The 23,406-nt window shown below is 45.0% G+C and overlaps 1 protein-coding gene across 5 annotated transcripts in view; it reads left to right on the top strand.

Moving 5' to 3' along the window:
* The window catches only part of LOC146175281 (uncharacterized protein CG43867), a 429,718-nt gene that overhangs the window by 87,807 nt on the left and 318,505 nt on the right, over positions 1 to 23,406 (top strand). For all 5 annotated transcript variants that reach the window (XM_084584707.1, XM_084584708.1, XM_084584706.1 and 2 more), the window contains exons 5-6: positions 9,774 to 9,945; positions 14,688 to 14,751. In XM_084584707.1, coding sequence (XP_084440833.1) covers positions 9,774 to 9,945; positions 14,688 to 14,751 — 236 coding nt within the window. The remainder of the gene's footprint in view (positions 1 to 9,773; positions 9,946 to 14,687; positions 14,752 to 23,406) is intronic.

Here is a 23,406-nt window from a genome sequence, read left to right as displayed (position 1 = left end):
CATCGCGACAAAACGGGTCATTCTGCTGGACCGTCGTAGCTCTTCATGGCTGAAAACGATCCCAGTCATCCCAAAGGAGAGCCTGGTTTCGTCCCCCCGCAGGTTCGCAGCAAAACTTCCGCTAGCATCGGCGTCTCAGATGTGCTCACAAAGAGCTTTCACCCTCGCCTGCTTTGCGAAGCGCTGCTTACCCGGATAGCGGAATGGGGAACCCGTCTGCGGGCGTCCCCTCCGTGCCGCTCTGCGGCTCGTCCGCTGTTTCGCCCCCTTCGCCCGCCGTCCGTAAAGACGCCGCAGGCGAGTGAGGCACGGGATAGCGCGTCAGCTACCACGTTCGTTCTCCCCTGTAGATACTGCACCGAAAAGTAGAAATGCTGTACCAAGAGAGAATGGCGCGCCAGCCTGCTCGCAAGTTCAAGGAGCCGCATCAGCCAACTGAGCACGCTTTCGGTCCGGTTTCCAGAGGGAGTCCGGCCGACGCCTCGCCGTTCCCCGAACAGAAATGTCTGCAAGCGGGGTACGGGTGCTGTTGTGCGGAGATGCCGGCAGCGGCGGCGTCGCGCACATTGCTTCCGCAACGGCGTAAAGCTGAAACAGCGGAGGCATATGGTCAACAGTCGCACTGCAGGGTGGTCCGAAGAACCATGTAGCGTGTTTCAGTGCCTTTGCCGAGTGCCGCGCAGGAGGCGGCAGGCATGGCGCATGAGCTTGATCGTCAAAGCGACCGGCTCGGCCGATGTGCTGTCCAACGATTCATGGAGCCAAGGACAATTCACGTTGGGCGCCAGTTGTGGTTTCTACGTGGACATAGGCCACCAACCACCGCGGGTTCGAGCGTCACGCGAGCCGAGGGCCCGATCAGCCGTCAACACGCGCACACTGAAACACCGCAGCGCGCACTCAACCTCCATTGGGAGGAGAGCACTTCGCTGCAAGGACACAAACCTCCAAGTTCACAAAGGAGACGTTTATTGAAACGCCATCCTCCAGCGGCACACACACACACACACACACACACACACACACACACACACACACACACACACACACACACACACACACACACACACACACACACACACACACACACACACACACACACACACACACACACACACACACACACACACACACACACACACACACACACACACACACACACACACACACACACACACACACACACACACACACATATACAAAACGCACGTACACACACATACGCAGTCACCGTGTCAAGGGAGCGCGCGAGGAGCTAGGCTCCCCTGCGCGCACGAAGTGACACGGAGTGCGCGCCGCAAGCACGCAAGGGTGTGCTGTGATCTCTCTCTCGCAGTGACCAGAGGGTTCCTTTGAGAGAGGGTGGGCAACCACCGCAAGGTACGCCTGTCGCGGATCATTGGATCACGATCGACAGGCTCGAGCATCGCTCTCAGGTAAGACCCGGAGCAGAGGAACTCGAGTACACACTGGTCTGCGCGGACAAAGGCCGGCAGACAAGAACAGTTGCGTACGCACCTTGCGATGTCTCGGAGGAGTCTCTCTCTGGGCTCCGCTCGGACAGTCGCGCGAGCGCGGCTGTCGAAGCGGTGCCGTGTTTCCGCCAAAAGGCGCCAATGAGAACAGCCACTGGGACGCCAGGGCAGAGCTGTGGCCCGAACGACAGTGACAAGTCGTCCGAGCCTCTCTCCGCCGCCTCAGGCGGGAGAAAGGGAACGGGGAGAACAACTGGGAAGCGGGCGGCGGCCGCGCAGGGCAGCCGCAGCAAGCCCGAATCCCACAAGATGCATTACAGAGAAGGCACACTTATTTATTTGTGTACAAAGGCTATTGCAGGAGTGGGCAGGGAGAGAAAAATGTGTCAGGAAAATGCAAACATATAGAGATCAAAGAAAGTTAAAACAACGCTAAGAAGCAATGGCCATCAGAAACTCTTCCATGGATCTCGAGCAGATGTTTTCAGGCAGCGAATTCCGGAGCTGTCTTTGAAAGTCTCAGTGCAGGAGAAGAAAGGGGCAATGTTTAAGCTATGGGAACTTTCAGTGATAGGAGGCTTGGTGAACTTCAAGTAGTTATTCAGTGAGTGAAGGCATGGAGAATTAACCAGGACAAGCAAAAATTTCAAACATTCTAATCGTTGGCGAGGTGATGGTTCTGTGAGAACTAAATCTGCATAACCAGAAGGAGAAAAATCACGGCTGTAGTTATGAAAGATGAAGCGTACTGATTTCTTGTGAACAGATTCTAACTTTTTAATATCGGATTTCGTATGAGGATTCTATACATACAATACAGCCATAATCAAAAATTGGGCTGCTAAGTGTTTTATATATGAGTAGTTTGGTGTCCTTTGGTGCCTTGCACAATGTACATGGAGGTACCCAAGATGTTTAAAAGCTTTGTTACATATGATATCAATGTGCTTGGACCATGACATGTCATGGGAAAATTGATGACTGAGGTATTAAATTCTGTGACTCTTTCTGAACCCTGACCATGAAAAGTGTATGTGAAAAGTGAAGGAGATGTGCGGCTAGTAAAAGAGATGGAAACAGTTCTAGAGAAATTGATATTCATTTGCTGTTCCTTGCACCACCTGCAAAATTTAGTAAAGGAGTCATTGAGCAATTCATTGTCAAGTGGTGTGTTAATACTGTGGTACAAGACGCAATCATCAGCGTAAAGAGAAACGGATATGCAATGTGGCAGGTCGTTAATGTATATAGAAAACAAACAAAAAAACAAGTGGGCCTGAGACAGAACCTTGTGGAACCCCTGATGACACACTAACGGGGCAGGAAATTGATGAGTACAGACTGGGAACGCTTGGTGAGAAGGCTGTATATCCGACCAATTAGGGAAGGGTTATTTAAAATAGGGTCAAGTTTGTGGAGAAGTTTTGGGACGGTGTCAGAAGCTTCGGACAAATCAACATAAATGCCATCAACCTGCCCGCATAGATCTAGCGACTGACAAATATGCGTAAATTCAGTTATTTGAGTAGTGGTGCCTAATCCTCGACGGAAGCCCTGCTGGTTTAGGATGTTGTGGTTTTCAAGAAATTCCAATGATGTGTTTAAAAATAATATCTTCGAGTAACTTTCATGGATAGGCAGTGAAGGAAATAGGTCTATAATTCTGCAGTAATTGAGTGTACAGCGGGATTTCCTCTCCGAGCTTCCAGGAGTGGGGAAGGAGTTAGGTATGCCATCTGGGCCACAGCTCTTTTAAGTGTCTAATTGGAGGATCATGTTCAGAACACCTGCAAAAGAGACAACCTCTTCAACTAAAAGCTAAAAGGAGGAACTGAGCAGTCATCTAATGTAAATACGGACTGAAAATAGGAATTAAAAGCAGAAGCAATTGTCAGTGAATCTGAAACAGTTTCTTCATTAATTATGAAGCTACTGGAATTGGAATTGATAAGTAGAATCAATTTCCAGAACTTGCGAGGGTTTGTTCTCAATAATTTCGGCAATGTGACAGCATAATAGAAATCCTTGGCAGACATCTACTTCAGGGGAAGCTCCTCCTTTGCATCATTGAACTTTGCAATTTTCACAGGAATGCCATTTCGTTTTGACTTATGTAATCTCGAAACACAACGCGATAAATGTAGCAAGTCTCTTGTCATCCACGGCAAATCTCTTTTTTTTTTTTCTTCGTTTTCAGCGGAATAACATGATTAATACATGTTTTACAATTTGTTTAAAAAACTCCACAACGGTTTCAACCTCATTGGTCGAAGGCAATTCTGCAAACTTCTCAAAGGATTCACCTAATGTGTCAAAAATAGCAACATCATTGACGCAGTTGAAATCACGGAAAGTGCTGTACTCAAACCGGCATTTTGGAACAGTACAGCTAGCTAAGGATAATAGAGCCTTGTGGTCAGGTACGTGATCAACAACAAAGCACTGGAAACCACTCTGGAAAACTAGAACTATGAGAAACCAGATCCAGGATTGCTGCTTGTCTGGCATCCACATGGCCAATTTGTTTGAGGGATAAGGAAAGGTGTAACAGCTTTTTTGACAAAGAGGCACCATGGCTGGTAGTGCTAAGAGAAGGCCAGTGAATGCCTGGCGCATTAAAATCTCCCATAAGTATTATTATATTTGATGCGTTCAAATTATGTAAATGTTTGCCGAGAAGAAATAACGGATGAGGGTAAGAACCAGGAGGCCGGTAAAACACTCCAGTTATATGAATGAACTTTCCATATCAACCTTACACAACAGTATCTTTTGCTGGGCTAGTTGGTGTGACATTGTGCTTAACCAAAGGAAAAAATAGTGCTAAATTTTTGACGGAACACACAAAAAGACGAACGGGACAGGCATTGACTCCAACTAAGTTTATTGAAAGATACATGTGTACATAAAAAAAAAAAAAAAACGGTGAACGCCTGCGCATGTCCCGAAAGGTAGGACGAAAAAAAACAAAAAAGAAAAACAGAATAAACGCCCTCAGGTAAAACCTGTCATAATCTCGTATTTTCAACATTCGATTTTCACTTTCATGCAAAGATATAGAAGTCGTGCTGACACACCTGCCCCCCCTCTCTTTGATAAAAAAGGCTTCTGCGAGCTCGCGAGCTAATCTGTCTTTACTTCTGGTTAGAATTTTAATCTCTCCAAATCGTAGTTCACAGCTTTTTTTATTTTCATCAAAGCAGGAGTGGCATGGGCGGGTAGGTTTTGGAGTGAATCTGATGCGTTCCCTAAAGACCTGTAATGTTCACCAGCACGCTTGTTAACTCAGCGCCCGGCCTGACCGAAGTACACCTTGCCACACGTAAGGGGGATCTCGTAGAACACTCCCATGGCACACCTTATGTAGGGCTTTGAGTGTTTCTTTCCACACCCCGATGTTGCTTTAGCACTGCTGGTAACCTTCGGGCACATCTTAGCCAATTGGCGGGGGGGGGGGGGGGCAGAGAAGACCATGGCGACTCCGTACTTGTTGCCAACTCATTTTAAATTATGGGACGCTTTGTGGATATAAGGTGTCATCACTGGCTTGGCTCCACGAAAGGTTTCTTTCCAACGTTGCCCCTTCGGCTTGTCCTTGAACCCTCAGTGACGCCAGCCAAAACATGGTCTGGGAACTCTGCTTTACGCAGTCTACAACCTCACCCTGGAAGCTCACCCTCATCATGTGAGAGCACGACTTGAGGAGTGCAGATTCCATAGAGAGGGCGGCAATAGCCCTCTTAATAGTTTTTGACCGGGCCGAAGCGAATGGCAAGAAATCATTCTTTGCCCTAGGTAGGTAGCGCCAGCACGTACTTCTGTCCCCCAGCTTAATGTTCAGGTCTAAAAACACGAGGCAGTCCAACTCAGGAAGCTCAAATGTGAAAGAGCCCCCCTTCCCATGTTGCTTAAACATTTCTAATATTCTCATAGCAGTCTCCGCATAGCGACCGGTGTCATGTCTGTTTAAAATCACTAAAAAATCATCGACATATCTAAAAATTTTTAGGAAAGTTCCGTCGTCAGTTAGTGATGCCAAGATATTGTCAATAGACGCGAGAAAAATGTTACATAAGACTGGACCTAGACATGAACCGATGCAAATGCCTTGGCGTTGTAGGAACCGCCAGTTGTCAAACTGGATAAAAGTGGACTTAATATAAAACTCTAAAAGAGACATAAAATTTTCAACGCTAACCCCTGCCTTGTTTTGAAATGCAATGGTACTGCTAGCTTCAATGCATGGTCGAACAGCGATGAACAGGTCGCTATGGGGCACCCACTAAAAAAGATCTACGACATCTACTGAGAATGTGTAACCAACATTCTTTTCCCTCTCCAACACGTCGACTACGGAGGCATTATGGAGGTGCGTTTTGAATAAGACCTTACACAGCGGTGTAAAACATCCTAGGAATGAACGGAACTAGAGTGGACCAGTGGTTCTAGGCAATGTGATTGTGCCAAAAGACAACCAAAATACAGCTTTGAGCCTTCTGTACCGACACATGAGTTGTTGGCTTTTAACCGTTGCGTCGCAAGAAAAACAGAGGAAGAAAATGAAGAAAAGTGCGTTCTATACGGCATAGACAGTTTGACAAGGACCACACTTCAAAGGGGACCCGCTCCAAGAGGGAAAGCTTGGCCGCTAATGTGATCACCTATTGCAAAGATAACAGCCTGTCCCTTCTGCAAGCGGACAAAGAAGGGAGCTTTGTTCTCATGCCTTCAGGCCTTTACAACGAGAAAGCTTGTCAAGCCATTTCGAAGAACTTCTTGCAAGTAAAACCGTCCGCTACCAGGATAAAAGGCAAAGCTGTTGACCTGTGCAAATCCGTGGAGCTGCAGAGACTGGCAAGAGATATTTTTATCTCTACTGTGAACAATTTGTCTATCTTCTTTGCAGTGAAGACCCATAAACCAGATGCGCCGTTTAGGGCCATAGCTAGCGAGAAAAGTTCATGGCAGCAACATATCAGCCATTTTTCGCTTAAGAACCTAAAAGACTTGCATGTTTCGGACCCTTTTTTCCACAAAACATTCTTTTGATGTAGTCGGCGTGTTGGAGAGGGAAAAGAATGTTGGTTACGCCTTCTCTGTAGATGTCGTAGATCTTTTTTACTCGGTGCCCCATAGCGACCTGTTCATCGCTGTTCGACCATGCATTGAAGCTAGTGGTAGCATTGCATTTCAAAACAATGCAGGGGTTAGCGTTGAAAATTTCATGTCTCTTTCAGAGTTTTATTAAGTCCACTTTCATCCAGTTTGACAACTGGCAGTTCCTACAACGCCAGGGCATTTGCATCAGTTCATGTGTACCTCCAGTCTTATGTAATATTTTTCTTGCATCTGTTGACAACATATTGGCATCACTAACTGATGATGCAACTGTCCTAAAGATTTTTAGATATGTAGATGATTTTTTTAGTGATTTTAAACAGACATGACACAGGCTGCTTTGAGGAGACTGCTATGAGAATATTAGAAATGTTTAAGCAACATGGGAAGGGGCTCTCTTTCACATTTGAGCTTCCTGACCTGGACTGCCTCCAGTTTTTAGACCTGAACATTAAGCTGGGGGACAGAAGTGTATGCTGGCGCTACCTACCTAGGGCGAAGAAAGATTTCTTGCCATTCGATTCGGCCAAGTCAAAAACTGTTAAGAGGGCTATTGCCGCCCTCTCTATGGAGGGTGAGGTGAGTAGACTGCGTAAAGCAGGGTTCCCAGACCATGTTTTGGCTGGCGTCACCGAGGCATTGCTACAAAAACTCAAGGGCAAGCCGAAGGGGCAACGTTGAAAACAAAACCTTTTTTGGAGCCTAGCCAGTGGTGATACCTTATATCCACAAAGTGTCTCACAATTTAAAACGAGTTGGCAACAAGTACGGAGTCGCCATAGTCTTCTCCCCCCCCGCCAATTGGCCAAGATGTGCCCGAAGGTTACCAGCAGTGCTAAAGCAACATCGGGGTGTGGAAAGAAACACTCGAAGCCCTGCGTAAGGTGTGCCACGGGAGTGCTCTACGAGTTCCCCCTTACGTGTGGCAAGGTGTACATCGGACAGACCGGGCGCTGCGTTAACGAGCGTGCTGGTGAACATTACAGGTATTTAGGGAACGCATCAGATTCGCTCCAAAACCTACCCCCCCCCCCCCCCCCATGCCACTCCTGCTTTGATGAAAATAAAAAAAGCTGTGAACCACGATTTGGAGAGATTAAAATTCTAACCAGAAGTAAAGACAGATTAGCTCGCGAGCTCGCAGAAGCCTTTTTTATCAAAGAGAGGGGGGGGCAGGTGTGTCAGCAGGACTTCTATATCTTTGTATGAAAGTGAAAATAGATTGTTGAAAATTATGAGATTATGACAGGTTTTACCTGAAGCCATTTATTCTGTGTGTTTTTTTTTTTTTCGTCCTACCTTTCAGGACATGTGCAGGCGTTCACCGTTTTTTTTTTTTATGTACACATGTATCTTTCAATAAGCTTAGTTGGAGTCAGTGCCTGTCCTGTTCGTCTTTCCCTGTAGGCTACAAAGAACAAAATCAAACATGAAAATCATGCAACTAATAAACGCTAATAAGTTGAAACATTACATGAGGAAGTGGCAATTACAAGGAAAGCAAGTATAATAAAAGTCATGGTGAAATGTTTTCTGATCACCTACACTGTACTAGTGCACACAAAATAAAACAGACCACAGGTCTGTAGAAAAAGTGCTCTCCTTCGTCCATGCTGCTGACGAGGCAAACATGTCAAGCTGAACATCTGGGTGTCCCATATGCATCCAAGCTGTACATATGCGCATCCGGTTGCAGGATGCTCCATTTTATTTTGGGGCACTAGCACATAATTACTTCTTTCATAACTGTGAGCTAGGGACTGATGAAGCAGTTGCTACCTAGCTGTTTGCTGCAGCAAATATAGAGTGGCAACTATCACTTAGCCTAGCTGACATAATCTCTCGGTTACTGTGCAACTTGGTCCACTGCCCACGTTTTTGTTTGAATGAAGAATGAAATTCATCTGCAGCCACTAAAAGAGCGTGAACTGGGCCCAGTTGCTAGTACGTGCTGCTTATGAATTCTTTAGAAGTTGGGTTTTATTCCATGGGTTGCTTTCCTGAGGCTTGCCATTGTTTGTTGTTGTTGGGTTGTTTCTTGCCCCATAGCACGTGCTGTATTTCTTTGCATAAATATTAAAACCATTTTTTTAGTAAACAGTTGTCAGTTCGCGCTTCGGCTTGTCGGTGTCCAGTTTCTTCTGCGTTCTCAAGAATTCTGCGCATCGTAAGCAGCACGTGTATTTAGTAATCATGGGTTCATTGTTATAATGTATCATTTACATCATCATCAGCGTGACTATACCCACTGCAAGGCAAAGGCCTCTCCCATATTTCTCCAATTAACCCGTTCCTGTGCTAGCTGCATCCACTTGACCCCTGTGAACTTCTTAACCTCATCCGCCCACCTAACTTTCTGCCTCCCCCTGCTACACTTTCCTTCCCTTAGAATCCAGTTTGTTACCCTAAGCGACCATCGGTTATCCTCTCTTCGCATTACATGTCCTGCCCATGCCCATCTCTTCTTGTTGATTTCCACTAGAATGTCAGTAACTCGAGTTATTTCTCTGACCCACTTTGCTTATTTCCTATCTCGTAATGTTACCCCTACCATTTTTATTTTATTATTTATTTTTTTATTTATTCAATCCTCAAAGGCCCCATTTAAGGGGTATTACATTTTATAGCCCTCTGCGTTGTCCTCCTTTTCGTTAGCTTCCATGTCTCGGCCCCATAGGTGAGTACAGGTAAGATGCAACTGTTGTACACTTTCCTCTTGAGTGATACCAGTAAGCTGCTAGTCATAATCTGCGAGTGCTTGCCAAATGTGCTCCATCTTAATCTTATTCTCCTTGTTATTTCCTTTTCATGGTCCGAATCTGCATTTACTACCTGTCTTAAGTAGACATATTCGCCTACTATTTCCAGTGCTTCTGTACCTAATGTATACTGCTGTACCTTCCTGAGGCTGTTGAACATTTACGTACAGTGACCTTTGTTCTGATTTTTTAAATTTGCACTTGCCGTATATTATCCGCATCTTGTTATGCTTTTGTTTGCCCTTTAGTCCATTGGGTTTGTGTTGAATGACCTCAGATGTTTCTGATTGCTTTTGTGAGGGATACTGCTGGTATGGAGTAGAGGCTGGGGGGCTGCTTGGAATGTGGAATAAAATTATATTTAAATTTTGAGGGCTGTGCTTATAGTGCGCTATGTGAGTCAGTGGAGTAATTCCTGCAGCTGGCCCAGTACCACCGAAGGGTGTCGTCGGGGCATGGTTGCCCCAGAAGAGGAGCTGCATGACTATGCAGAGATCTACACCCCCAGCCAGGAGCAGGGACCACCCGTGCCTGGAAGTGACGAGGCTGGTGGCAGACCCCCCACTCCGCCCAGGCATCGCTTTCCCTCTTGGGTGAGGAATAATTAGGAGAATGAGCTGGCTCAGGTGTAGCCCAGTTTAGTGCGGGACTTTTAAAAAGGTCCTGTCCTTCACTACCATGGCCACTGATGACAGAGTTGGTCCGTCGGGGGAACCAGCTCAAGTTGTGGTGAAAATCAAGAAGAAATGGGCATGGATGAATACGGGATAACCTATGGTTTGTAAGTGTAACCATTTGGATTCCAAGGGAATGAAAGCATAGCAGGGCATTGGGGAAGGGGTGTTTCTCGACTGTAAGCACTCCTTTGTTTTCATGATTGCAATGCCGAAATTTCTTTACTTTCCCTATTGCGAATTTACATCTTCATAGAGGTTTTCGGCTGCCTGGTTATCATGACTACATGTAGGTGCGTAGGCCTGTACAACCCTCAGTTTATACCACCTATTAAGCTTAATTACGATGCCTGCCACCCTTTCATTAATGCTATAGAATTGTTCTATATTACCAGCTATATCCTTATTGGCAAGGCACCCTACTCCTAGTTCTCATCTCTCCGGCAAGCATTCATAACAGAATACATGCCGCCGTTCAGTGCAGTATATGCCTCATTTGGCCTCCTAACCTCACTATGCCCTATCACATCCCATTTCATACCCTCTAATTCCTTTAACAGTACTGCTAAACTAGCCTCACTAGCTAGGGCTCTAGTGTTAAACGTTGCCAGGGTCAGTTTCCATTGGCGGCGTGTCCGGAGCCAGAGATTATTAGCACCCCCCCGCTGCGTCACAGGTCTGGCCGCTGCCATGGTCAGTTGCTTCGCAACTGCTAAGGACTGAGGGCCGGGGGTTTGTTAGAGCATTCATAGGAGGTTGTGGCCAATTTCTACACCACGGTGGCAAAGTCGTGTTCTGGTGAGGGATTACGTTTCCGGAGGTGTTCACCGGGTAAGTCACACCCCAAACTTGTTGATGCAATTCGATCAGAACATAGATTTTTTTTCCTTCTAATCTGGTGGGGAATTGTGCTGCACCACGTCTCGAACTATGGTCCTCTTGCACAGTAGGCAGATGTTCTACCTCTGGGCCACCGCTCTCCTTGTGTATATACATATGGAGTAGTAGCTCGAATCTTTCCAGTAGGGCATAAATGCAAAAGAGATAACATACGGTAGAAAAAACAACAACAGCAAAAAAAGGTTTACCTTATTCTGACATTTCTGAGGTCCGGCCTTTGTCAAGGAATGCCAGATCCCGCTCTTTCACGCACAAATGTCACGCTGTTGTAACGTGAGTAACGGGGAATATACAGTTGAACCTGGCTATATCGAACTCGAAGGGGATCGCGAATCATCATCATTATCATCATCAGCCTGATTATACCCACTGCAGGGCGAAGGCCTCTCCCATATTTCTCCACTTAACCCGGTTCTGTGCTAGCTGCATCCACTTGACCCCTGCGAACTTCTTAATCTCATCCGCCCACCTAACTTTCTGCCGCCCCCTGCTACGCTTTCCTTCCCTTGGAATCCAGTTTGTTACCCTCAGCGACCATCGGTTATCCTCTCTTCGCACTACATGTCCTGCCCATGTCCATTTCTTTTTCTTAATTTCTACTAGAATGTCGGTAACTTGAGTTATTTCTCTGACCCACTCTGCACGCTTCCTATCTCTTAATGTTACCCCTACCATTTTTCGTTACATAGCCCTCTGGGTTGTCTTCAACTTAAGTAGAACTCTCTTCGCGAATAGTTCGATATATAAGCTTACTAGATCTGTTGGCTTCCTCTCGAGACTTCGAAATGAATTTTCTCCAAAACATAAGTTTCGTATTTACCACGCTATAATTCAATCACACATAAACTACTGTCACCTCGTTTGGGGTACAGCGCATTTGGCAAGTACTTGCAGATTAAGACTAGCAGCTAACTGGTATCGCTCGAGAGGAAAGTATACAACAGTTGCATCTTACCTGTACTTACCTATGGGGCTGAAACGTGGAGGCTAACAAAGAGGGTTATACTTAAGTTGAAGACAACGCAGAGGGCCATGAATTGTAGGGGTAACTTAAGAGATAGGAAACGTGCAGAGTGGGTCAGAAAAGAGTCACTGACATTCTCGTGGAAATCAAGAAGAAGATATGGGCATGGGCAGGACATGTAGCGCGAAGAAAGGATAACCGATGGTCGCTTAGGGTAACAAACTGGATTTCAAGGGAAGGAAAGCATAGCAGGGGGACGCAGAAAGTTAGGTGGGCGGATCATGTTAAGGAGTTCGCAGGGGTCAAGTGGATACAGCTAGCACAGGACTGGGTTAATTGGAGGAATATAGGAGAGACCTTCGCCCTGCAGTGGGTATAATCAGGCTGATGATGATGATGATGATCCAAAACAAATTTTAGCACCATACTCGGCCATCAAAAGAAAGACTGATCGCTAGTGCATGTTACACTGCCCACACGGAAATATTATTTCCGCATATAGGATTCATCGTGTGCATACCATGTTTGAAGTATCGTTTTTCTTCACTGCCTTAAATTGTCACCTCAATGCTTAACCGACTTCTTGAAAAATATTGCTGAACTTAAGCCTTACGTAAAATCCTTTCATACCAGAACACACTGGAGAAAGCGTTTGCCACGGGCTCAGCCGTCACCACCGAGAGTCAAAGTCTCGGTGGTGACGGCTGAGCTAGCTTGTCCGCACATGCTAATGTGTGCTGCTGCGAGCGAAGATCAGGAAGGACAGGAAGGGTAGAGATAAAGCTTGGCAGAAGAGTGGGCACACCCTTGCGCTTCGCTCTATCGCGTTTTTCCCCTCTCCCCAACACTAGGGTTGCATTTGTTTCCTCTCGTTCCTTCATGCACATGGCTTTCAAACGTCACGTGCTGGCGCTCGGCAGCAATCACCGCAGATGCGCGCCTTTGAGGAAAGGGCACGGTGCTGCCCTAAACCAGCCGTCACCGAACTATGCCCTCTCATTCCTTCCGCGCGTGGCTTGAAAATGTCACGCGGGAAACTGTCGAGGGTGATAAAATTGTCTTTGGAGAAGGCACACTCAATGCGTAGTGCGGAGTTCAATATATCGAACGACCGGTGAATTGAGTTCGATATACGATGCAGCTTTCCAATACTTTTACTGGGGATTTTCAAGGGGATATTCCGCGAGTTCGATATAATCAAAATTCTAATTATCCGGGTTCGACTGTATAAAGCAGAATGCTAGGTTTTGAATTCCTGCTGTTTTTATTTTATTCAAATAAATTTATGAGGGTTCCAAGCTATGGCGCTGTACTCTAGAATGGGTCATACTAGTGTCTTATAGGCATTTAGCTTTAGATGCAAGGATGCATTGCTTGACAACCCGGCCAAAACGTCGGAGTAAAGTAAACCGTTCTTTTTCTACCGTATGTCATCTCGTTTACTCTTATATATACCGTATACACGTGTGTAATGGCCGCACTTTTTTTTCCGAGATTGGGGTGAAAATCAGGGGGTGCGGCGATTACATGAGAAAAAAGACAGCGAAAAAAAATTATTTGCGGTGGTACCTGCCTTTAATATTGTCAAAAAACTCCTCATCCTTCTCCGCTAAACTCGTCGGGACTTCAGGCTCATCCCATGTCCAAAACATCACTCCTCGTCGTCGTCGTCCTCCTCCTCCGAACTCATCGGGACTTCAGGCTCGTCTTTGTCCCAGATGAGGTCATCCTCCATACCGTCCAGCCTGTTTGATATCCCTGTCACCTTGAAACTTTTTTTCACAGTCTCGAACGAAACCGTGGCCCACGCTTCGAGTATCTAGTGGCAAACGGCCACAAGCGATGCCCGTTTCAGTCGGCCGGTTGGAGACTTCTGGTGGAGGGCCGTTGCCATCCACTCACTGTACGCACGGCGAAATCCACTCTTAAAAGGGCGGTTTACGGAGAAGACGTCCAGCGGCTGAAGCATGACGGTCATGCCTCCAGGTATGACGGCCAAGTCCGTGTTAGATGCGCGGAGCTGTTGCCGCACACTCTCTGTCAGGTGCCCCCTGAAGCTGTCTAGGACGAGTAGAGCTCACGAGCGCAGAACAAATCAGAGCAGCGATGCGGTCCGATTGCGAGATCGCACGGGATATGCTTCGGCGATCGAGGAAATGGCTCTAAAACGGAGGAGCGAACAGACTTGGATTGGATTGGATTTGCTGGCCTCACCCTTTGTAACGGGCGGGCATCGCTGCGGCTAGGAGCGCCCCCATTGTAATGGACGGAGGTGGTGGCCGCTGCCCCCATGCTCGACTTTTTTTTTCCTCAAATATTTTGTTCTTAATTCTTATTGGCAATTCTACTTCTAACCTTACGCTTCATTTTGGCTTTCACTTGATTTTTGGGCCCCACTTGGCGGCAGTAACCACAAAACGTTCTGTATTTCTTGCACCGCACAGTAGACGGCACTGCCCAACTTCCTGAAACTCATGGTGTGGCTTTTGCTCGGGAAATTTTTTAAAAGTTTTTTTTCCCAATTTTTTTTCTAAAGTTCGGGGTGCGGCCATTACACGCGTGTATACGGTATATGCCTGCGCAATATTGTGGAGTGTCTTGTTTGCTTGGCGGGCTATGTCAGTCTCATCTACGGTTGCCACACATCTTGAGACACATGCTGTTACTTGGCTGCACAACAGAGCTGTTGAAAGTGCAGCAGAAATATAATATGATGACTTTCACAAGGGCCCCTTGTTTGTGTGCCTGTGGAAGTGAGCTTTGTCTGAGTGTGTTAAATGACCCACCGCTGCTGCAGGAGTCCCGCATCTACGAGGTGGCAGCCAATGGCATCATCCAGTCCCTGCACTCCGGCACCTCAGGTGAGCACCCCTGCACCGGGATGTTATTATTTATTTCCTTTCTGAGGCTCTGACAGGAGTGGAAAAAAGTACAAACTGTAGGCAGGGTGTTCCAAGGAAGCAGAAAAAAGATATACACTTACCATTCCATCAAGAATGCAGATCAGTAAAAGCAAGCAATCATTGATACTAGTGATCAAAAAAAAAAAAAAAGAACAGTGGCTACAACAACTCTAGGAATGTGACATTTCTTGAAAAAAAGATTCAATACTGGTAGAAAAAGCATCAAGTGAAACATCATTCATAAATAGGTGGGTCAGGTTGTTTCATATTTCTTTCGAACGGGAAAAAATGAAAATTTGAACAAGTCGCATTTAGCAGAGCATGGTCTTATGCACATGTCGCAATTAATTCTTAATTCCTTTAGAGCAGTGATAAGGTGGCTTTAGGTATAAATCTATGCCACAGGAGGAAAAGAAATTTCATGCACACGGTCCACGTCAAGATGCCCGCTCTTTCCTGCCAAGTGTCGCACTGTCGTAATGTGAGTCACGGGAATATATAAAAGCAAAATGCTAGGTTTTGAATTCTTCCTAGTTTTTTTGATTGTAATAAATTGATAAGAGTTCCAAACTGTGGCATTGTACTTAAGAATGGGTTGTACTAGTGGTGTGCTAGACGTTTAGCTTTTGTATGTGAGGGTGTAGCTCATAATTTTCATTAGAAGAATCGAAGTTGTTGGTATGCTTATATACATATGTTGGCTATATCAGATTCCCAAGTCAATTCTTCGGCGATTGTTACCCCCAGGCACTTCATTTCTTTACTGCGAGCCACAGCAGATTCTGATAATGGGAGTCTTTTTTCTTGTTATGGTGAGAGATGATGTTTTGTTGACATTTATTCCTATACCTATTCCCATACATTGCATCAAGATGCAATGTTAGTCAATGTTCACCTTGTGAATGAACAGTAGTATACACAATGCAGTCACCTGCAAACAGCCCTAACGCAACATTTTGAGTGACACGGGAAGAAGTGCCTCTGATATAGACGACAAAAAGTGTAGGCCTGAGTACGGATCTCTGAGAAACTCCTGAATAAACATCCAAGGCATCTGGTTTAGTATTTTTTATTTGGAAAAATTGAGAATGGCCTGAGAGGTAAGTGGCAGCCCATGAAACCATTTTTGAGCTAATACCAATAGGACCGAGCTTCTCGATTAACTTACGGGTGGGGCAGAATCAAACGCCTTTGCAAAGTTAATAAACACTGAATCTACCTGAAGACCAGCTATAATGGCTGCCACAAAGTCGCATGTAATTTCAAGTACTTGCATAACTGTGGACAGACCCGAGGTTTGTTGTTTTCCAGGTAGGTTATGACTGTTTCCTTAATTACACGCTCCATTAATTTGCAGCAGTTAGGGATATGGGGCTGTACTTGTTTACGAAAAATGTATACCCATTCTTCTTGAAAATTGGAACCATTTTTGCACAGAGCTGGTCGGTGGGCTCGGATACTGTTTCTATAGATAAGGGGAAGATTTTGTGAAGAAGCGGAGACAGTTGTGCAGATCGTTTCAGAAAGGTAAACTGCATGCTCATGCGATTTCTTTTTGTCAAGCTCTAATAACAAGTTTAGAATGCTTATTATGTTACAATGATTTCGGACAAGCGAATGATATTCTGTTTGACTGACTTCTGCGGCAGGAATGCGAGTGAACACAGACTGAAAATATTGATCAAAGGTGTTCGTGATACTGTATGTGTCATCTGTAACAGCTTCGTCCATTTCCATATGGTTGATCAATGCTCCCGGTTGGCTTCGTCATCTCGTACCAGTACTTTTTGGCTCATGTGGTCGTGAAGAAGTTGTTTCTTGCAGTAGAAATTTCAGCTCAGAGCACTTAAGAAAGCTCATTTAAAAGAGTGGTGTTGCCTTTCTTTTTACGCATTCTTTGTACCTTTATTTTTAGGTGAATAAGGCTGCGTGTAATCCAAGGAGTCTTTCTATTTACTCGCTTTTTTTTTGTAGTCAGGATGAATTTTTCTCACAGCGTACTACTATTAGTTTAGCTTCAAGAATAGGCCATTCACGTTTTGAAATGCCAGCTGCAGAAATACCATCTAGCATTATTTCAGTGTAACGCTGACATCATCAGCCTTGCAATATTGCTTAACAGATATGCGAGATATACGCGAGCTTTGGTCGAGACTTAAGTTTAAGTTGTGAAAAGTGAGCAAAATCATTTTATGATCTGAGATTGCATTTTCAATACTGATATCAAGGCTAAATGTTTTGGAAACGAGACAAAGGTCGAGAATGGAGCTAGCTTGACCTTGTATACGTGTTGTTTCTTTGACAAGTTGGGTTAAAGAAAAACTAAATGTAAGATTGAAAAGCATTTCACAATTTCTAGGCTCATTTCTACCAGTTAGGCTTTCCTAGTCAAGCCTCGGTAGGTTAAAATCCCCAACTAAGATAAGTTCCTTTATTTTACGGCAGAAAAAATTGTGGAGCTCGGCAAGATAATCGACAGATGTGTTCTGCCGATGGTATATATAGTACCATCGAATAGCACTGACGTTCTGGTAATATTGATACTTCACTATGCACTCTTGTGACTGCATATTTTATCATCTTTTTTAAGGGAAGACGCCCCTCTTAGAACCATTTTGTTTATTTATGGCCGGATTTGCACCATAATTGCACCACTTGCATATTTTCTAGTGCTCATTCCAAAACTGCAAACTGTTTTTACCTAATACAGGTAGATTTAAATGTATTAGGGAAAACTGATCTTTTAATTGGATGGTTAGTAAACATCGAATCTTGAGGAGAAGACTTTGATCCCTAAATAATCTAGAATCACAAATTATTGCAGTAAAGCTGAGCATTCTAGGATGATATGGAAGAAAGATGTGGCTTGTCAAACTTGCCAAAAAAAGTTCATTTCGGTGACTGGGACAAATTATTTATTTTGATAATTTTGGCTAACAAACAATGGTTAAGAAGCAGTGTCATTGCAGATCTTATGAGTTTATCTTGCTGGCAAAAAAAGAATTATAGCAATAGCTGCTATAGAAGACGAGATATTGCTCCTCCAAAATGGTGACTGTGTCCAAAATTCTATCTTGAGAATCGGCGAAAAATGTTTTTGGCATATTTTTGAATTACTAAGGCTAATAGCAATTCGATAAAATGAGTTTTGACTGGCTTTTGGCGTGAGTGCACCATTTCCCGTCGAGATAATTGCCCCTGCAACTCGGAAGAAAATTTGTTTTGACAAGGTTTACGATTCCGCATGCTGCGCGTGCCGATGTTTCGCGCCACTAACTTTTTTGAGTGCTCGATTTGTCGCGGCCATGAACACCGCTCAGGTATCACTTTTTCATCTGCATCTTCATAATCACGATGCTTGTACACAGCAGGAATCGCCTTGAGGAAATCACTCCCTCTCCGGTGTCGTGCCGAGCACCACCGGTTATGCCCTTATTGACCCATCGCGGAGCGTCGGTGCTTCATCACTGATTGCAGATAACAGGATGCCGCATTGCCGCATGACTGGCGCGCCTTTTATCTCTACCTTTCCTCGTTTTTGGGGGTCATTATGACGCACAAAACTTAATTTTCCATGTTCTACGCCGTGGATCGGGACGACAGAACGTCTCTAAACCAGCTAGGCCTAACTATGCGACCTTTTCAAAATGGCGCCAGGCCACAAGCAGTCGATGCTGGCAGCCAACAAAAAGTGGCCATTTGGATCACATGCTTTTGAAGCCCAATAGCAGTGTGCGTTTCGCGCAATTTTGCCCCTTTGTTTTCCAATTTGGGTGTTCATTCATGGACGCCAGTCGTGACATGAGAATAGCTTGAATCACGATATTTCTATTGAGACCATAATGATGCCAATGGAGAGCGTATTTTTCGATCTGCGGCCGATCAAAACGGTGTGATTTGACTTCAATTTAAGGAGCCAAGCATTCAGATTCGCAACTTTGGAAGGCTGTAACGTGCGAAATAGGCAGTATCTCAGAACCAAAATTTGCAGATAGTTGCGGAAACGTCCCAGGACCGCGAAACTGAAGAAATAAAAAAATGCAAATTTTTTGATAGATTTCTGTCCGCAAAGAGCCATGTGTTTAACCAAAGGAAAAAACAGCGCTAAATATTAGGCAGAACACGCAGGAAGACGAACACGCCTGTCCCGTTCGTCTTTGTGTGTGCTCTGTCTAACATTTAGCGCTGTTTTTTCCTTTGGTTAAACACAATGTCAGACAACTAGCCCAGCAAGAGATACTGTTGAAAGAGCCGTGTCCCCGCTTAAATGGTAAGCCTCGCTTAAAGGGACACTAAAGAGAAAACTGAAGTGGGCTTGCATCAATAGATTGCCAATTCTTGATTACAAAAAATCCACTCTTACTGAAAACAGAGCTGTTATAAGGTAGTAAAGAGGAAGAACAAAAATACAGGTATCGCCGCCACAGCCGAAACTCGCAACTACAAATCACGTGATGCGCTAGGGATCCCGGAGGCTGACAAATGTGAATTACATTGCCCGTTTGAATGCGGTCGTAGGTTCTGTCTCGAATATGATAACACGCCTTTATCATACGTAAACAACGGCAAAAAGACAACGTAAACGTGGCAAGGCAAATGCAAAAAATTACTTGGAGGCGCCACAGGTGCCCACTTCAGTTTCAGTTATGTTCCGGCTCAGGCACTTCGTGCGTGCTTGGATAGTTTTAAGTTTGACCTGCAGCGCCTGAATTACGAGCTTGGAGAAGCAGATGCACCTGGCTCGTTCACATTTGAGCATTTGGAGGAGCTAGCGAGCGAAATCCGCTGCCGCCGACACGCTCCTTTATTCACACTTGTGAGCCAATATATCGCCGCCGTCGCCGCTTCGACTGCAAGCTCCCGTTAACCCTGACCTGACCTCTTGACTGCAACTATGTATGCCACGAAAAGCATACATATGCTATGTGCCGAAGGAAAAATGCATTATCTTTCAATTGTTCACTAAATCATGGCACATCTGTCCCACATACTGTGGCAACAAGAGCTTCAACGTGCTATTTGCAGGCATCTTAAACAAAAGGGAGCAGAGACATTAGTCTGCCAACCAAGATCCGTATAACTCGTGCTATGGTCTTTCCAGTTGTGATGTATGGATGCGAGAGTTGGACTGTGAAAAAGGCTGACCGCCGAAGAATTGACGCGTTTGAATTGTGGTGCTGGCGAAGACTCTTGAGAGTTCCTTGGACTGCCAGAAGATCAAATCAGTCGATATTGTCGACCATAAACCCTGACTGCTCATTGGAGGGTCAAATTCTAAAGTTAAAGCTCAGCTACTTTGGTCATCTGATGAGAAGAGAGGAGTCGCTGGAGAAAGATTTGATGTTGGGAAAGGTTGAGGGTCGCCGGAGAAGGGGTAGGCAGCGAACGCGATGGTTAGATGGCATTCTCGAGGCATTGCAGATGAAGCTATGTGATGTTAAGAAGATAGTGAGAGACCGGAAAGCGTGGCGTGACATGGTCCATAGGGTCACGAAGAGTCGGACACGACTGAACGCCTGAACTGAACTGAACTAAACAAAAGGGACATACTTGCCGCTCATACCAAGGAGAGCGTCTGTCTTATTCCAAATGTCATTGTTTCACCCGGCAGAAAAACAACTTTGGATAAAAACTAAAAACTAAAAATAATGAAGCACCACAACTGCATTAAAAAAATTTATAAAAAAACAATTTGTAGAAAAAAAAAGCGCCACCACCAGCTGGATTCGAACTCACCACTGCTTGCTCTGTAACGTTCGGCGCTAGCCACTCGGCTACGCCAAGTCATAGAAATATGGGAAATATTTTTGCATAATATGTCATGGCCGCATTTATAATGGCACATGTTTCAAGGTGTACAGGCCATTGCTGCCGGTCGAAAAATTACAACTTCTTGACCATAGGACTCATGACTTGCAGCTAATATTCCGGATGCCTATGCGCACTATATTGGGCACTGGAACCATTTTAACATGTGGAATTTCACAGCGCTGGCAAATTTAGTGGCACCGGCTCTTCGGTCATGCTCTGCTACCGTGGACGCAATTTTAGCTGAACAGAGCTGTAGCACAAACATTGAAGGAAAAAAGTGCGACGAAGCTTCAAAACTGGCAAGCGCAGCAGCGAGGACACGATTTTGCTGGTAACTAAATTTTATTTGTATGTAAACGTTTTGGGAAGCGTTGCGATGACCAAGGGCTCGGTTTGTTTATACGCAGTGTAAGAAGGAGCACAAAAGCTTGAGAAACACGTAAAGTATTGTGCATTACAAGCGTTCTATGTTTTTTCTTCCTTTATGGGCCCATCGCTCGGTAAATTACTCTCTTCATCGTTTTATTTATTTCGGCCGTCACCTATTGTAAGCCGATGGTCGATTGCTGTTGCCATGTTGGAGGGATGCTCAACGTCGCGGGCCGCGCCGGCTCGCTAGCAATCACGGAGTCTCAACTTATTTCATAGTGTGCGTCACTCTACCAGACTACGTAGTTGGAGGAAACAGTTTGAATTCGACCGGTGGGAACGAAAAAAACCTGAACTTCTTATTGCAATATCTCAGCAATTATTCGATTTTTTGCTGCCGGATATGTGGCGACAGTGTCACCAAATGCAGTTTATTAGATTTTCATGCCATCTTTGATTGTCTTTAGTGTTCCTTTAATAATAATAGCGATGTCCCCTCCCCGGCTATCACGGTCAAATCGAACGAGAGAATATGAGCTTGGGAGCACTCCTGAAGAGTGGATCTCAGGAGGTAGGTTTTTATTGTATTGTTTTGCATGACTACTCAAGGATAATGCAGAACAGAAGCCAAGAAACAAATGTTGGAGAAATCACGCTGGGAGTGTTGCCATCAACACCCATTACAGGAGCAGTGAAATTTTTGTCATTGCACTGACAGCGCGAATGTGGCCACAGCTTGTGTGATGAACTGCATCAGAATTTTTTATAAGGCTTAAGAAATCGGATATTAGCTTTGCTGTGCGTTTTGGGCAGATTTAATTTGTTCAGTCTTTTCACGAATGATTGGGAGGCTAGCTTTTAACCGCTTGAATGAGTTCATCGGCATTAGGTGAGGGGTTACCTCATGCGAACTGCTGCAAGCAAGTTTTCTCACAAATTGCGTGATAAAAACAAAATGGCCAGCCACCTGTTTTGAATTGGTTTTTGTTAGTGCCGTCCATGGTATTATGAGTTAGTGCCCAAGACTGGCGCCAATATGGCACTTGTCCCGTTGCTTTCATATATAGTGTGAGCGCTGCTGTCTTGTTTTGATCAACTGTGACTATAGGTGTTTGGACAGTCCGCCTGGGAAATTTTTGGGCGCTTGATAAGGAGAGCAGAGGAGGTGTGTCACAGCATGCTGCCATTTGCGTGCTGCCTTGTATATTATAATGTGCGCATAACAACAGGCGTGACAGAGCCCGAGTCATCGTGCCAAAAATAAAAAAAGCTTCTTTATTTTCGAAGGATTTTTTGCGTATTTGAGGATTACCGAATACAGTTGAACCCCTTTATAAAGGACATGCACTGGGGAGCAGTTTCTGCCTCTTATATGAGAGGTCCTTTATAAGCAGAGTACCACATTCTCATTTACTAACCAGACCTTACTTCGATGTGGGCATCCTACTTCTAATGTACACAAAAAAGAAGGGTATATCCTATAGCAAAAGCGTTATTATAGCTTTCACTTGCATCTTGCATTTGCTTGGTGGACTACCACACACTGAACACACCTCGCAACTTTCTTGCATTTATTTGGTTTGAAATAGTTGTAAATCTTTGCTTCATGGCTGCATTGATGCTGTTCGTCAATACAGCTTCTTCGAGCTTGACAATCAGGTGAAGAGCCTCATGGCTGCTAGGCAAAAGTTGTATATGTTGGCAAACTGCGTTTGCAGCGATTGCAAAGTGCCATTGCGATTTGACGTGGCAATTCTCAGTTACAGAACAAGTTTCATGTCTGGTAGCACTAAAAGAACTCAGGTCTAAAAAGTGCCATGCAATTATAAAAGTAGCCAGCATACCACCAAGGTGCTAGAAGCAGCCAAAACTATAAAACATCACCAGCAGAAATATCGCTCAAGTTAATATTTGCTTCACAAATGAGAACAGAGGCTGTGAGTAACAAGTCTGTGAACGTTGCTACTTTGATAAAAAATAAAAAGCAAATGAGGCTTTCTAAGTGGAGTTGAAAGTGGCTGAATAGCAACCAGAGCAGTTTATTTGTCCTCGCCAAAGCAGGATCACTTGTGTTTTTACGTCATTTGTTTTGGTCTTGGCTTGGCTATATGTCGCTTTCTAGGCATCGCTTTCTTGGCATTTACCAGAAGGTTTGTTGTTTATACTGAAATGTGGCGTAATAGACAATTTCTGCTGTTTTCTTCAGACCAGCGGACAGAACACCTACGGTGCTTCTTGATACAAAGCTCCACTAATTGGAGAACCAAATGTGCGCTCCCTGTAGGCTCGTGCAGATGCTTGCATGTGCAGTCGCGCTTGTGCTCTTGGCAGCAAGCCTGAAGAGCCTCTCTACGTTGCATTCCCACAGCTTCTTTTAGTCATTTCATAGCTGACTCTTTGTTTGCTGAGGTGGTAATTTGCTTGTTTTCACCG

This window comes from Amblyomma maculatum, chromosome 11 (assembly GCF_055883805.1).
Source record: "Amblyomma maculatum isolate TAMU_Amacu chromosome 11, ASM5588380v1, whole genome shotgun sequence".
In the NCBI taxonomy this organism is placed as follows: Eukaryota; Metazoa; Arthropoda; class Arachnida; order Ixodida; family Ixodidae; genus Amblyomma; species Amblyomma maculatum.
This window is presented reverse-complemented; position numbering and strand designations above follow the sequence as displayed.